This window comes from Hyla sarda, chromosome 3, assembly GCF_029499605.1.
Source record: "Hyla sarda isolate aHylSar1 chromosome 3, aHylSar1.hap1, whole genome shotgun sequence".
In the NCBI taxonomy this organism is placed as follows: domain Eukaryota; kingdom Metazoa; phylum Chordata; class Amphibia; order Anura; family Hylidae; genus Hyla; species Hyla sarda.
Window position 1 is genome coordinate 370,487,492 of NC_079191.1, and position 16,255 is coordinate 370,503,746.

General features: G+C 39.8%; 1 protein-coding gene across 10 annotated transcripts in view; it reads right to left on the bottom strand.

Moving 5' to 3' along the window:
- CCDC88A (coiled-coil domain containing 88A) overlaps nucleotides 1-16,255 on the bottom strand; it is a 215,999-nt gene that overhangs the window by 47,167 nt on the left and 152,577 nt on the right. For all 10 annotated transcript variants that reach the window (XM_056567799.1, XM_056567798.1, XM_056567803.1 and 7 more), the window contains 4 exons: nucleotides 6,390-6,548; nucleotides 4,861-5,007; nucleotides 3,593-3,737; nucleotides 648-832 (listed from right to left, as the gene is read on the bottom strand). In XM_056567799.1, coding sequence (XP_056423774.1) covers nucleotides 648-832; nucleotides 3,593-3,737; nucleotides 4,861-5,007; nucleotides 6,390-6,548 — 636 coding nt within the window. The remainder of the gene's footprint in view (nucleotides 1-647; nucleotides 833-3,592; nucleotides 3,738-4,860; nucleotides 5,008-6,389; nucleotides 6,549-16,255) is intronic.

A 16,255-nucleotide genomic window follows, 5' to 3' on the forward strand; every position in this document is an offset into this window, starting at 1 on the left:
GTAGTAGTTTTCAGTACTACAATAAAAACAAATTCATGCATCCAGATATACATCAGAAAGTCTGGGGGATACAGTGGCAGGCCAAACAATGCCCAAGAGTGATGTGAACATAAATAGCTTTAGAAAGGTATTGGTCTAATGTTGATATGGTCAACAGTTACCTCACCCGATCGGCCCATGAATATGGAGAGAAGAGCATCAGCCACTGCCAGACTCCTTAAGAGACGACTTTTCTGCCACAGACAAAAAGGATTGGGCAGTGGAGATTCAACTGCTTTGAGGGGAGAGTCGAGGGGCTACCATAACTATTAGATGGTCAGCCAGTGGAATTGGCTGATGTGTATGGCTCAGCTGTACACTTATGAATTCAATCTTCATTAGTCTACCATGGTAATAACATTGGATTGCAAATACAGATTGTAAACCAGCAATGGAATTGACATATGGGTGACCTAAAAATAGAAGACAATCTATTGTTTGTCTCTTCAAGCTCTCCATCAATTCCATTTTAATTTCTAAAATTGTACTGGAATTATTAAATCTTTGGCCTTTTTGGTAACCACAGGTAACAAGGACATATTTGTGCAATCTAAGCCCTATTAGATATACAAGATCCATGATGCCGATTTCCCTTTGATATAACACACCTTTTTGCATAGTCTTTGGTTTTCTTTTTCCATTTTTAGTAATTTGGCACTAGCACCTTCTGTAGAACCCATAGCACTCTTCAGCTCTTCTACTGTAGTCAGCAAGGTTTGGTTTTCCATCTCTAGCTTTAACAGACGACTGGAGGTCAGCTCATTTACTTCATGTCCAAGAGACTTCTGTGGTGCTAGAAAACAACCATATATGACATAGTCAATATAAGATCACAACTTAATATGTAAGGGATATAACAGAATATGACACGGTTTTGAAAAACATTTATAACTTTTTCAACTTAAAAGTATAAAAGAATACTTCAAAAAGTAAATATAATATGATTCCTACTCTTAATACCTTTTAAAATACTTTTAACTTATACTTAGAACATTTTTCATTAAAAATGTATTTTGTGTCTGCTTTCTTAAATGTGGACACAATTTATTATTAATAAATTTATTATAAATAAATCTAACCAGTCATTTACAGATTGAGACTTAAGATATTCCACTGCAGGACTGACAGCTGAACAATGAATCTATAATATTGTATTCACTAGAGAGAGTCTGAGAAAAAACATTTCGGTGTGATTTCTAACCCAGCTGAGGATCTGACATATAAAATGAAAAAAGCATTTCTATACTATTTTAAAACATAGGCAGCATGGATGTATATAGTGTTTATTATTGCAAGTATGAAGGTAACTGACCCCAAGGCATGGTGGGGCAATATAGGCAACTCTCTTGGGCATAAATAGTCTCGAAGTCCAGAGTTGAGCAGAAAAACAAATGACATTTTGACATTTATGACATGGGTACCATAGCAACTTGTCCTAACCCTCTAGAATCAGTGCCTGCAATGATCTCATTATGTAAGGAAACCTGGTGTAAGGGCCCTCTTACATGGTCCGACAGGCTGCAAATAATGCTGATCTTGGTGACTGGAGCTTGTTTGCAGAGTCTTTACAAAGCTTGACCAATTGTGTGGCCAGGCCACATGAGAAATTACTGGATCTTTCTTGTGACCCTTTAATTTCATCATTGTTGGGTGCATAACACCTGCTTACATAGGAAAATGTGCTGCTGAGAGATCATATAAGTAGCCGCGCAAAAATATTGAATCAGCTGATGAATGAGCATTTGCTCAGTTGATCGCTAGCCCTTTTGCGCAGACTAAGAACACTTATTTGCCTGATTATTGTCCCATGTCAAAAAGTCTTAACCCAATACCTTCTACCTGAAATCAACCCTGCCACTAGGCTAAAGTTAAAAGGGTATTCCACTGGAAAAGATTTCATTTAAATCAACTGGGGCCAGAAAGTTAAAAAGATTTGTAAATTACTTGTATTTAAAAATCTTAACCCTTCCAGTGCTTATCAGCTCTTGTATGTTCCAGAGGATGTTCTTTTCTTTTTTAATTATTTTCTGTCTGACCACAGTGCTCTCTGCTGACACCTCTGTACATTTTAGGAACTGTTCAGAGTAGGAGCAAATCCCCATAGCAAACCTCTTCTGCTCTGGACAGTTCCTAAAATGGACAGAGGTGTCTGCAGAGAGCACTGTGGTCAGTTAAGAATTCAAAAAGAATAGACCTTCCTCTGGAGCATATAGCTGCTGATAAGCACTGGAAGGATTAAGATTTTTAAATAGAAGAAATTTACAAATATGTTTAACTTTCTGGCACAAGTTGATTTAAAATAAAAAATGTAACACTCATTAAAACTAATTTTTGCTATTGCACTCCTTATGGTAGATAAAAAATATTTCTAATATATTTTGTTTAAAAAAAAATGTTTTCTAAGTTTTCTATGTTTTATTTGTGCTTGAAAAAGCTCAAGAGAACATTTTCCCCATCTTATACACAGACTTTGGACCAAAGTCCAAACACAGAAAGTGCAGCCTGGAGTGCTGAGGGGGGGGGGGGGGGTGTCCAGCCTCATCCAATCATAGCTCCTCTCACACTTAACTGCCATATGCTGTTGGTTAGACACACCCCCCTCAGCACTCTAGGCTGCACTTCCTGTTTTTGGACTTCGGTCCAAAGTCTGTGGATGAGATGGGGGAAAATGTGTTTGAGCTTTTTTAAGCACAAATGAAACATAGAAAACTTCTTTTTTTTTTTTAAACAAAGTATATTAGAAATATTTTTTATTTACCATAAGTAGTGCAATAGCAAAAATTTGTTTTAATGACAGTGCCTATTTAATTAAACAATTATGCTCTCTCTAGCTTTTCAGTATCTCATATCGATATCAATGGAGAATGGTTGCAAATGCTGACTATCTACTGAGAACTCGAACCCTCTCTTTGTCAGCACTGTTATGGTTCCCAGCAATCAGACCCCTACCATTCTCTCTTTTTATGATATCTTCTTGACATGCCAACCTAATATTTATTTGTGTAGAATATCCAGTTGTTTCATTTGTCACCTGTCAGCTTAGGAGTCAACACCCACACATCCTAACCCAATGGCTGTTTAATGCTACATGACCCACAGAGTCAGCCTGAGCATTTCAGAGAAATCTATGTTTCAAAAGCTACCAAAAATGGAGCAACTAGTCATGGTGGTGTCCCCAGTCGCTGTTCTCTGTGGGCTTTGAGTGACAAATTTTTCTCTATGCAAAAGTAGGGAGAGACGTGTCACCCAAGGTCGGTACAGCGGGGAGCAGCTGGCAGGGCCCGCCTTCCTGTGACTAGTTACCCTCTTCCCAGCAGCTTTGAAAAACTACGATTTCTATTAAATAATCAAGCATTTCAGAGTTTATCATAGCTTATTGCATTATCAAACCCTCCATCCATAATTCATGTAGAATGAAACACCTGCCAGGTTCCCTTTAAATATCTTTAGAAATCTCATGATACTACAGTAAGTCAGCTGCTGAAAAATTCTACCGACACTTTTGCACGTTGCAGAAATGATTAAAAACAAAATAGACAGAACGGTCACCTACTTTCAGGAAGATCACTGGTTTTGGACAGCTGTTCCAGTTCCCATCCAAGATGTAAGGATTCATCCATGCTTTGCTTCTGCGCCATTTCCAAGGTCATGTTTTCCTCCATTAGTTCCTCAATCCTCTTCCTGTCCATGTCACGCTCCTAAGGACATATACAGAAGTTACACACCCAGAAAACAAGAGTGAATACGGTATGTGTATAGGTAAAGATGGAGAAAATTATTATACTATTAGTCCACAATATCCTACTATCAAATAGAAACTATAAAGAAATAAAGGGCTAACTCACTCTATGATTGACCAAATCATACAAAAAGTTTTTTGATATAGCGGTGATACAAAATAACAGAACTAAACACTTGGATTTTATTACATAATTTAATACTTTATCTATCATCCACCATGTATAATACTTTAAAATCTCTGTGTCACAAGTTCTATACATAACAGGACAGTGACATCTACATTACAGTTAGCTAGGGCACACATAATGCATTTTCATTCACATTATGGAAATTAAATGGACACTGTCAGATACAAAAACTTCTTTCTGTTGTACATCTTGGCAAAACATTAAAGGAGAGGTCCGGTTCGGACTATTCCTATTCCATCCTACCCGGGCTGCAAAAAAAGAGAAAACAAACCTTCACTTACCTTCCTACTCTGCAACAGCTGATCGGTCGGGCAGGCTGTCTACTTCCTACTTCCCTTAGCCCAGAACGTCACACGGTGCTTCAGCCTATCACGGGCCGCAGCAATGTCCTGCCTCTGCCGGTGATAGGCTGAAGCGCCGTGTGACGTCCTGTGAAAGTACCCGCTCGTTGTGCACCCCCATGTCGTGAATTTCAATAAAGCACAGATGAAGTAGATGGTGAGTACATCCTCTCTTTTCCTCTTTACTGTGGATCATTACTGGATGTCTGTTTGCTAAGGCTTTATCCACCACCTCACCAGTGATTGTTAAAGTGCATCTACCAACTAAGGGGCCATACATTGAATATGATGAATAGATCATAGGAGTGCCAGTTCATTCTCTCCTTTTGGAATCATTTTCAAAATAAACTACTGATCATGAGAAATTTATCACACCATCAAAAAGCTACAATGGACCCATTATTAAGAACAGAGGTGCAACAGGGCCCCAAATGGCAATAATAATACTGGTCTGTTATGGGGCAGATGTGCTTTGGGGCCCCCTTAGGCATCAGGGCCCTGGTGTGACTGCTACCTCTGCAGCTATGCCCCTGATCAAGAAGATCTCTTACCATCTCTAAATCATGGAATCTAGCCTTCATCTGTATATTCTCTTTCTCCAGCTCGTGTAGTTTATCTGAGCGGGTTCGAGCACCTTCCAGCTGGTCTTCCAACATGTTCTTTGTTTCCAGAAGTACCTGATTGTCTTCTTTAAGTTCCTAAAATGTTCCAAATAGTTAGATTCCTTCCGCAGGACAGAACAACAATATTGCAAAAATCTAGTACAGACTTGTGTGATGAAGCTGATCCAGAGATGAGCTGATCAAAATGGGTCTGGCTTTTTGTAGAAGGGACATTGCGGCCGTCATTCATGTAGGAGTAATGTTTTCCAGGGTAGCCTTTTAAATGGCCACCAATGTATACATAAGTCATGTCTGACAGAGCAGTAGCTTTGATTTAAAGGGGTACTCAGGTGAATTTTTTTTTTTTTTAAATCAACTGGTGCCAGAAAGTTAAAAAGATTTGTAAATTACTTCTATTTAAAATCTTAATACTTCCAGTACTTAGCAGAAGCTGTATGCTCAAGAAGAAGTTGTACAGTTATTTTCTGTCTGATCACAGTGCTCTCTGCTGACACCTCTGTCCATATCAGGAACTGTCCGGAAAAGAAGAGGTTTGCTATAGGGATTTGCCCCTGCTCTGGACAGTTCCTGACATGGACAGAGGTGTCAGCAGAGAGCATTGTGGTCAGACAGAAAGGACATTCAAAAAGAAAAGAACTTCCTCTGGAGCATACAGTAGCTGATAAGTACTGGAAGGATTAAGATTTTTATGTATAAGTAATTTACAAATCTGTTTAACTTTCTGGCACCAGTTGATTTAAAAAAGAAAATGTTTTCCACCAAAGTCCCCGTTAAGTGGCTCTAAGACAATGGCCCTTAACATTCATATGCTATAAAAATCCACATAGAAAGGGCTGCCTTTAGTGAGAAAGCCTCTTTATTCTGACAATATAAAACATTTCCATATCACCTTTTCCAATTCGCATCGAACCTTTATTGATCATGTGAGGCAGCCATTTCACTACCTAAACACATACGTATGAACATATTTAACACTGTCACCTTCCTGATACACAACTGAGCTTTATATAAATAACACAATATTAAAGGGGTCACCAAACCTTTTAAGATTAATGGCCTCAAGCGCATGTGATTGGGACAAAGCTGCAATAGCTGCAGCTGATGCCCATGCGCTGGACATAGAAACCTATCTATTTGGTAGTTCCTTAATACAATTAAATCAATATTTAGATTAGATGCATTTGTCACATTGGAAAAAGATATTATTAGTACAACCATTCTAGTAATTGTTTTGCAGTGAAGCAGGATAAGGTAATATTGACCAGCAATTACTTGTCTCAACATCATTACTCATTGCACTACACTATTCTAATATAGGACGTTCTCCATGTTTGGGACATTAGTTTGCACTTCTAGATTTTAATCTATAACTAGATTTAAATTGTAGAATTTTATTATTTAGTTTTTTTTAGCAATAAATTGGATCTGGGACTTCATTTAACATATTACGCACTTACCTCTACCCTGGCCTTGTAGAACTCAATGTCATGCAACCGCTCTTTGTATCGGCTCACTTCACTTTCAAGCTTGTCAACTCGAATTGCTTTTTCCCTGAGTGCATCCAGCTCATCTCTATACAGTCGAGCAGATCTAGCATCAGCCAGCAGTTTCATGTTCTATGGGAGGAAGAGACAATAATATCAAGCTTAAAAGTCTGTACATTTTCTCAAATGTTATGATGTCGTAACAGTCAATGGAATGTGATATTTACATCATTTTATTAAAGGAAAACGGTCATCCTGTTCCCCCACACCAATACACCAGGTTATAGTGCGGGTGAACAGGAGAACGATGTGGGCTCCTGCTGTCTGGCACCCATTCCCTCTGAATATCCTCTTCTTTCTTCAGTGAATTGCGTGCTGGAGGCGGGCCCACCGGCTGTATTTGAATATTCATGGTCACTGGTCATGTGAGCGCCTGTGCCTACTGAGCGCTCATGTGACCAGCGACCATGAATATTCAAATCCAGCCGGTGGGCCCGCCTCCAGCGTGCAATTCAAAGAAGAAAGAAGAGGATTTTCAGAGAGATGGGTGCCGGACTGCAGGTACATCAGAGAGCCCACCTTGGTCTCCTGTTCACCCGCACTATAACTCTGTGTATTGGGTTTAGTGTGGGTGAACGGGTGACTGCTTTCCTTTAAGGAGTCACATAGACAATCAGTTGAATGCCAAATTAGCAAAAAAAAAAAGCTATTTAACACCATAAAATATGACCCTCTGCTCCACCAGCTTGTAAACTGGAATTCCAATGAATTTACGCAATAAATTAGGGAATAATGGGGAGGGGGGGGGGGTTCACTCCATTTCACTACCATTTTCAAAATCTCTGTTAGCGAACATTGAAATTCACATTCTTTTTACGTTTCCACACAGAGACCAAGCAAAGCTCATAATGGGAGTTTTTACTTTTTTTTTAATCTAGTCTAAGCAATGCAGTCCTCTATGTTTTAAACTTAAAGGGGTACTCCAGTGGAAAACAATTTTCTTCATATCAACTGATTCCAGCAAGTTAAACAGATTTGTAAATCATTCACAAAGGAGGTAGTGCGGCACTGCGTGAGTGTGCTGGATTAGGAATGGCAGGTGGGAGTTGGTGTAGCTTTAATGCCTCTGGTGGTGCTCAGATACTATAATAAGCAAAGTTCATGATATCCGTGAAGAGAAATGAAAATATCGGCACTCACCAGTGTGGCTGCAGGGTCTTCTTTATTGAGACATACTCACATGCGGGGTACAGAAGAGAGGGGAGTGGGGGGACAAGTGGTGGCGACCGAGCTCTAGTTTCTCACACTTGGTGTGCTTCGTCCGGCCATGACCCATACTGCCTATGACTGCCTTATATACAAGTGAACCTAGTGCTTCACCCATCATGCACCTGAACATCTCTCACATGATCAGGTGACATGGTAGAGTGGAGGTGTGTTAAAAGCAAAGATAGAAGCATGCTGAGAGCTCCGTTTTGTCGTTTAACCCTATGTTGCCTGTGGCATTAGTTTTAATGATCCATAGTGTCTCCACTCGTAATAATTTCGATTCTATTCGTTCATACTTATTACATGACACTTTTTCTAATCCTACAAAGCGTAGTACATCAGGGTTATTATTACGGGCTTCTCTTACGTGGGCCTGCAGACAGGACGCTCCTGGCTTTCCAGCGCGTATGGTATAAAAATGTTCCCTAATACGCATCTGGAGCTGGCGTTTCGTCTGGCCTATGTAGAAGAAGCCACAGGGACATATTATAGCATAGACAACATTTTTCGTGCGACAGGTAATTAACTCTTTAATAGTATGAAAGACTGCTCCTAGCCTTACGTGTTTAGTTTCCCAGCAATATCTGCATTGTTTGCAGTTTTTACACTGGTGGGTACCTTTAGGTGTGATGTCACTAAGCCAGGTTTCTTTTTTCGCTGATGTATTGCTACTCTTAGATTTATTTCTCAATTTATCTCCTATGGTGAGGTTCTTTCTGTATGTTATACGCGGTTTGTTTTCTGCTCTTTTTTTCAAATCTTCATCGGCTTCCAATAGAAACCAGTTTCTACGTATAGCTCGCTCTATCACTGGATTCATAGGAGTGTTTTGGAATACAAAGGTGAATCTTTCTTTTAGATTTTCCAACTTATTAAGTGGATTTTTATTTTTAAGTAGATCTTCCCTCTTAGTTATCTCTGCTTTATTTCTACCATAATTTATTACATCATCAGGATAGTTGCGTTTTTTTTTAACCTTGTTACTAACTCATTAGCCTGTATTACATAAGTATCATTTTTACTGTTATTTCTTTTTAGGCGAATAAATTGCCCATATGGAATGTTCTTTTTTGTCATAAATCTGTGGGAGCTATTAAAATGTAGCAGTGTGTTTTTAGCTACTGTTTTTCTGTAATTTTCAGTAATTATACAGTTCCCTTCAATAAGGAGTTTTAGATCCAGAAACTCTAAAGTCTTGCCTCCATAGTTATTGTTGAAATGCATATTCACGCTATTGTTATTCAAGTATGTTGTGAACTCATTAAATAAAGCTTGCGTGCCGGTCCATATTAGGATGATATCGTCAACATAGCGATAATACATTTTTATGAAAGGGAGATATGGATTGGGAGATATATATTACTGTATATAAACCGATTTTCAAAACTACTCAAAAATACATTTGCATAGGCACAGGAGACCGGTGTCCCCATAGGGGTGCCGGTCTTCTGTTTGTACCATTGTTCGCCATGCATGAAGGTGTTATTGTGAAGTACAAAATCAAGGCCCTCTGTCACGAATTCAATCATATTCTCAGAAACATTAGCTTGTGTGAGAGACTCTTTCACTGCCTGTATACCCGCCTCATGGGGGATACGGGTATACAGGCTAGTGACATCTATCGAACATAGACTACTCCCTCCTTCTACATGAACTTCATTTAAAATTTGAAGAAGATGCTTAGTGTCCTTTACATGTGACAATATAGATGTTTGTAATGGGGTAAGAACCCAGTCTAGGTATTGAGACTAAAATTCGCTGAGCCGATCCCGGCTACTATTGGCCTGCCTGGGGGTCGGCTCAGCGATTTATGGACTTTTGGCAAGTGGTACCATCGTGCTGGTTTTGCAATATCAGGTAATAATTTTTCAGCATTTTTTTCTGATATAACCTTTCTAGTAACATATTTATGCAAGAATGACTATAGATTATTAAGAATCTTGGGGGTTGGGTCGGCCGACAAGGGGGTGTATGTCTCAGTGTCAGCCAGCTGTCTGACAGCTTCCTTCATATATTCTGATGTATATTGCACTACGACACTCCCCCCTTGTCGGCAATAATTACAGTAATATCCTCCCTTTTTTCTAACAGTTTTAGTGCCTGTAGTTCTTGACTGGAGAGATTCATGGTAGGATTCGGGTATATCATAGCTTTTACGTCTCTTGTGACGGCTTTGACAAAGAAGTCTATACTACTGCCTTGTGTAACTGGTGGATTAAATTTACCTAAAGGTACCCACCAGTGTAAAAACTGCAATCAATGCAGATATTGCTGGGAAACTAAACACGTAAGGCTAGGAGCAGTCTTTCATACTATTAAAGAGTTAATTACCTGTCGCACGAAAAATGTTGTCTATGCTATAATATGTCCCTGTGGCTTCTTCTACATAGGCCAGACGAAACGCCAGCTCCAGATGCGTATTAGGGAACATTTTTATACCATACGCGCTGGAAAGCCAGGAGCGTCCCGTCTGCAGGCCCACGTAAGAGAAGCCCATAATAATAACCCTGATGTACTACGCTTTGTAGGCTTAGAAAAAGTGTCATGTAATAAGTATGAACGAATAGAATCGAAATTATTACGAGTGGAGACACTATGGATCATTAAAACAAATGCCACAGGCAACATAGGGTTAAACGACAAAACGGAGCTCTCAGCATGCTTCTAACTATCTTTGCTTTTAACACACCTCCCCCCTATCACGTCACCTGATCATGTGAGAGATGTTCAGGTGCGTGATAGGTGAAGCACTAGGTTCACTTGTATATAAGGCAGTCATAGGCAGTATGGGTCATGGCCGGACGAAGCACACCAAGTGTGCAAAATTAGAGCTCGGTCGCCACCACTTGTCCCCCCACTCCCCTCTCTTCTGTACCCCGCATGTGAATATGTCTCAATAAAGAAGACCCTGCAGCCACACTGGTGAGTGCCGATATTTTCATTTCTCTTCACGGATATCATGAACTTTGCTTATTATAGTATCTGAGCACCACCAGAGGCATTACAGCTACACCAACTCCCACCTGCCATTCCTAATCCAGCACACTCACGCAGTGCCGCACTACCTCCTTTGTGAATTGCTACCTATCTAGTTCTCTAATAGTGCAGAGCACGCACAGCAGACTTGCCAGTCAGCAAGAGTGTGACACACCTGAAAATTATGAAAATAGATGAGCAGGCTATGTTGGAGCAACTAGACGCAGCGATACTCACAGGAAGAGAGGATGTGGGGGGATATTTCCTTGACTGTAACCTCAAGGAAGAAGTAGAAGTTATCAGTCTGAAGACCCTTGAACATCGTATTACCACATTATCAGAGAAGGAAATTGCATCCTTCTGGACAATTCATTCACTACAATCGTATGAGCAATGCGACAGAGCCCCTAGAGGCTTACGTATGTATAAGCAACCGGCAATTTTCCAGGATGATGCTATTTTTACTCAAACATGGATCCAAGCTCATCACGAACACGCTATGAAGCTACTGCATATAGTCCTCACACGTAATCGCATAGAGCACGACAAAATCACAGAACGTTTACAGGAAGCAAAATTGGAATACATTAAAAAGATCATCACCCGATCAAACCAACCTATTCTTAGAGAAATTAAAAGATAGATTGCTACCATTACAGGAAGATCTGAAAATTAAGAAGCGCGATAAATTTGTCAGAGATAAAAGGGACTATGATAAGAATCAGGAATTTATCTGGCAGAATAAGAATCCTGCGAACAAACCAGGAAATAAAAAAGCCAGAAACCACAAACCCAGAACAGATAAATATTATAACAATCCAACCATAAGCCACCATAGCACAACGGAGAAAAAAACGCATAAGGAAACGCCACTACAATCTGAACAAACATCTACTAATAAATATGAAGCCATCCCTTTAGAGAAAGAAAAAGAACTAGAAGAGGAAGACAAAAGGCAAAGAAAAACCGACCAAGATCCATCAATGCAAGAACCAAAGAAGAAGAGGACTGCAACATGGAGGAACAAAACCTAAATTCCAATGTCATCAATCTTACCACCGACCCACTGGACTCAGCCACTATATCCCTCCTCACGAAAGGACTTAATTATGGACTTTCAGAATGTTTCAATGAGACTACCTTCGAAATAGACCCAGCAAGGGCCACTCGAGAAATCAGTTTACATAAATTTTTCTCAAATAAACCTACATCTAGTCAGCAGATATGTGAGAGTGACTATTGTATATGTATAGGTCCTCTAGGGTTCTTCCCTCCCGATACTGATGGTACAGACAGAAAATGCATAGCTATGTTAGCTACAGGATTCGAGCAAGATAGGAAGTCTACTGATGACCCTGGGAAGGAGAGTAGTTTTTTCAATAAAGGGAAAAAATCTAAATTTAATCCACCAGTTACACAAGGCAGTAGTATAGACTCCTTTGTCAAAGCCGTCACAAGAGACGTAAAAGCTATGATATACCCGAATCCTACCATGAATCTCTCCAGTCAAGAACTACAGACACTAAAACGGTTAGAAAAAAGGGAGGATATTACTGTAATTCGTGCCGACAAGGGGGGGAGTGTCGTAGTGCAATATACATCAGAATATATGGAGGAAGCTGTCAGACAGCTGGCTGACACTGAGACATACACCCCCTTGACGGCCGACCCAACCCCCAAGATTCTTAATAATCTATAGTCATTCTTGCATAAATATGTTACTAGAAAGGTTATATCAGAAAAAAATGCTGAAAATTTTTTACCTGATATTGCAAAACCAGCACGATGGTACCACTTGCCAAAAGTCCATAAATCGCTGAGCCGACCCCCAGGCAGGCCAATAGTAGCCGGAATCGGCTCAGCGACCGAATTTTTGTCACAATACCTAGACTGGGTTCTTACCCCATTACAAACATCTATATTGTCACATGTAAAGGACACTAAGCATCTTCTTCAAATTTTAAATGAAGTTCATGTAGAAGGAGGGAGTAGTCTATGTTCGATAGATGTCACTAGCCTGTATACCCGTATCCCCCATGAGGCGGGTATACAGGCAGTGAAAGAGTCTCTCACACAAGCTAATGTTTCTGAGAATATGATTGAATTTGTGACAGAGGGCCTTGATTTTGTACTTCACAATAACACCTTCATACATGGCGAACAATGGTACAAACAGAAGACCGGCACCCCTATGGGGACACCGGTCTCCTGTGCCTATGCAAATGTATTTTTGAGTAGTTTTGAAAATCGGTTTATATACAGTACCCCCAATCCATATCTCCCTTTCATAAAAATGTATTATCGCTATGTTGACGATATCATCCTAATATGGACCGGCACGCAAGCTTTATTTAATGAGTTCACAACATACTTGAATAACAATAGCGTGAATGTGCATTTCACCAATAACTATGGAGGCAAGACTTTAGAGTTTCTGGATCTAAAAGTCCTTATTGAAGGGAACTGTATAATTACTGAAAATTACAGGAAAACAGTAGCTAAAAACACACTGCTACATTTTAATAGCTCCCACAGATTTATGACAAAAAAGAACATTCCATATGGGCAATTTATTCGCCTAAAAAGAAATAACAGTAAAAATGATACTTATGTAATACAGGCTAATGAGTTAGTAACAAGGTTAAAAAAAACGCAACTATCCTGATGATGTAATAAATTATAGTAGAAATAAAGCAGAGATAACTAAGAGGGAAGATCTACTTAAAAATAAAAATCCACTTAATAAGTTGGAAAATCTAAAAGAAAGATTCACCTTTGTATTCCAAAACACTCCTATGAATCCAGTGATAGAGCGAGCTATACGTAGAAACTGGTTTCTATTGGAAGCCGATGAGGATTTGAAAAAAAGAGCAGAAAACAAACCGCGTATAACATACAGAAAGAACCTCACCATAGGAGATAAATTGAGAAATAAATCTAAGAGTAGCAATACATCAGCGAAAAAAGAAACCTGGCTTAGTGACATCACACCTAAAGGTACCCACCAGTGTAAAAACTGCAAACAATGCAGATATTGCTGGGAAACTAAACACGTAAGGCTAGGAGCAGTCTTTCATACTATTAAAGAGTTAATTACCTGTCGCACGAAAAATGTTGTCTATGCTATAATATGTCCCTGTGGCTTCTTCTACATAGGCCAGACGAAACGCCAGCTCCAGATGCGTATTAGGGAACATTTTTATACCATACGCGCTGGAAAGCCAGGAGCGTCCCGTCTGCAGGCCCACGTAAGAGAAGCCCATAATAATAACCCTAAAAAGTGTCATGTAATAAGTATGAACGAATAGAATCGAAATTATTACGAGTGGAGACACTATGGATCATTAAAACTAATGCCACAGGCAACATAGGGTTAAACGACAAAACGGAGCTCTCAGCATGCTTCTAACTATCTTTGCTTTTAACACACCTCCCCCCTACCATGTCACCTGATCATGTGAGAGATGTTCAGGTGCATGATGGGTGAAGCACCAGGTTCACTTGTATATAAGGCAGTCATAGGCAGTATGGGTCATGGCCGGACGAAGCACACCAAGTGTGAGAAACTAGAGCTCGGTCGCCACCACTTGTCCCCCCACTCCCCTCTCTTCTGTACCCCGCATGTGAGTATGTCTCAATAAAGAAGACCCTGCAGCCACACTGGTGAGTGCCGATATTTTCATTTCTCTTCACGGATATCAGATTTGTAAATTACTTCATTTAAAAAATCCTAATCCTTCCAGTACTTATCAGCTGCTGTATACTACAGAGGAAGTTGAGTTATTTTTTTGTGTCTGACAACAGTTCTCTCTGCTGACACCTCTGTCTGTGTCAGGAACTGTCTGGAGCAGGAGCAAATTCCCATAGCAAACCTCTCCTGCTCTGGACACTTCCTGACTTGGACAGAGGTGTCAGCAGAGAGCACTGTGGTCAGACTGAAAAGAACAACACAACTGTGGAGCATACAGCAGCAGATAACAACTGGAAGTTTAAAGATTTTTTAATAGATGTGGTTTACAAATCTGTTTAACTTTTTGCCATCAGTTGATTTGAAAAAAACTTTTTTTTCACTGAAGTACTCCTTTAAAGAGAACATGTCATCGGAAAATGACCGATTGTTTAAATCAAGTTTTTATGTTAAGCATACTTTTTATGAATTGTTGGTTGTGTTTTTATTTCTAATTATCTATTTACTTTATATATTATAAAATCATTCTGGAATTCAGTTGTTTGCATTTCGGACAATAGGCCTAAAACTAAGCTGAGACTTCGTGTTTTGTCATTGATGATACGGAGGAGGCTGAAGAAAAGTGATCTGTACAAAAGTACAGAAAAAGGTGACACCAGTATAAAGAGAAGACAACAGGTGCCCAGCATCCCTTGTAGAATGACCTCTGCACAGGTCACAGAGCATGCTTACGAGCTTGTCCCATACACAGAAAAGGTGATGTTTATTGTGTCTATGTCCATGGGGCCTTCTGTAAAGCATATCACTAAATACGGTTAAAAGCTCCTAAGGCAAGATGGCTGCCTACATAATAATGTACTTAAAAAAAAGTAAAAAATTACAAATTAGAAAATAGAAACAGATTAGAAAAATAGAACATGTTTTAGTATCTGGTTCTAAGCAGTAACATCCTTGTTATTTTTTCACTGTTTTAACAGATGATCCAAATGATATCTATTGGATGATGCACAGTCAGCACTCTACCTCATCTCTTCATTATGTGACACTTGACTCTTTGTTCCCAGCAAGGAAAGATTTCTTCTCTGATCAATGGGGGGATTTACCCCCAAAATGTTTTAGTGCTGTGTCTTTACTTGGAATAAAAACATTTATAACTTCCCTGGAAAAGCAGCCATTACTTGAAAATGTCTATTGGCAGCACCAATTGGAGCGATTTGTTCTCTGTATCTGTACTACCCTCACGGGTCCTAGAAGGCATCTCAGTTGAAGCTTCTGGGCCTAGCAACCAAGCTCCTTATTTGTACCCCATCACGTGGTTGAAAGGCTTATATTACATTGATCCAAGATGAGAGTCTAATCTATTGGGATAACAGACCTTGGGGAAATAACAGCCCACTTATACGATACCACAAGAGCATTGCCCTTCCCCTTTTCTATCTTTTTCCCTACAGATGTCACGAACATGCATGCATGCTCCCAGTGTTGTAATATGATAATATGATCAGCATCTGGTCAATTCATAAAGTCTTTCATCCTTATCACTGAAAAAGAGATATGGCACTGCCAAACTTTCCTAAAGGCGTATATCTGACTATTCTTATTCTAATACGCAACAAGAACCAGCAGTGGCCCATGCTGCTTGTACCTGTACACTGTGAGACAGTGTGTCTTACATCTCCAAGGCTCCTGAGGCCAATATAGGAGACACTCTGTAGGACATCATGTCTACAGTGCGGACATCTGTACTGCAATGAGCGCACAAGAAGAGGCAAAGCACGCAACAGAGTGATACCTGGTGAAAAACAGGATACACATAACACAATGTGAGAGTCAGAACACATGAGGGTATGTTCACACAGCGAAATGTCCGTGTGGAATTCCACCGGAATGTTCCGCACGGACATTA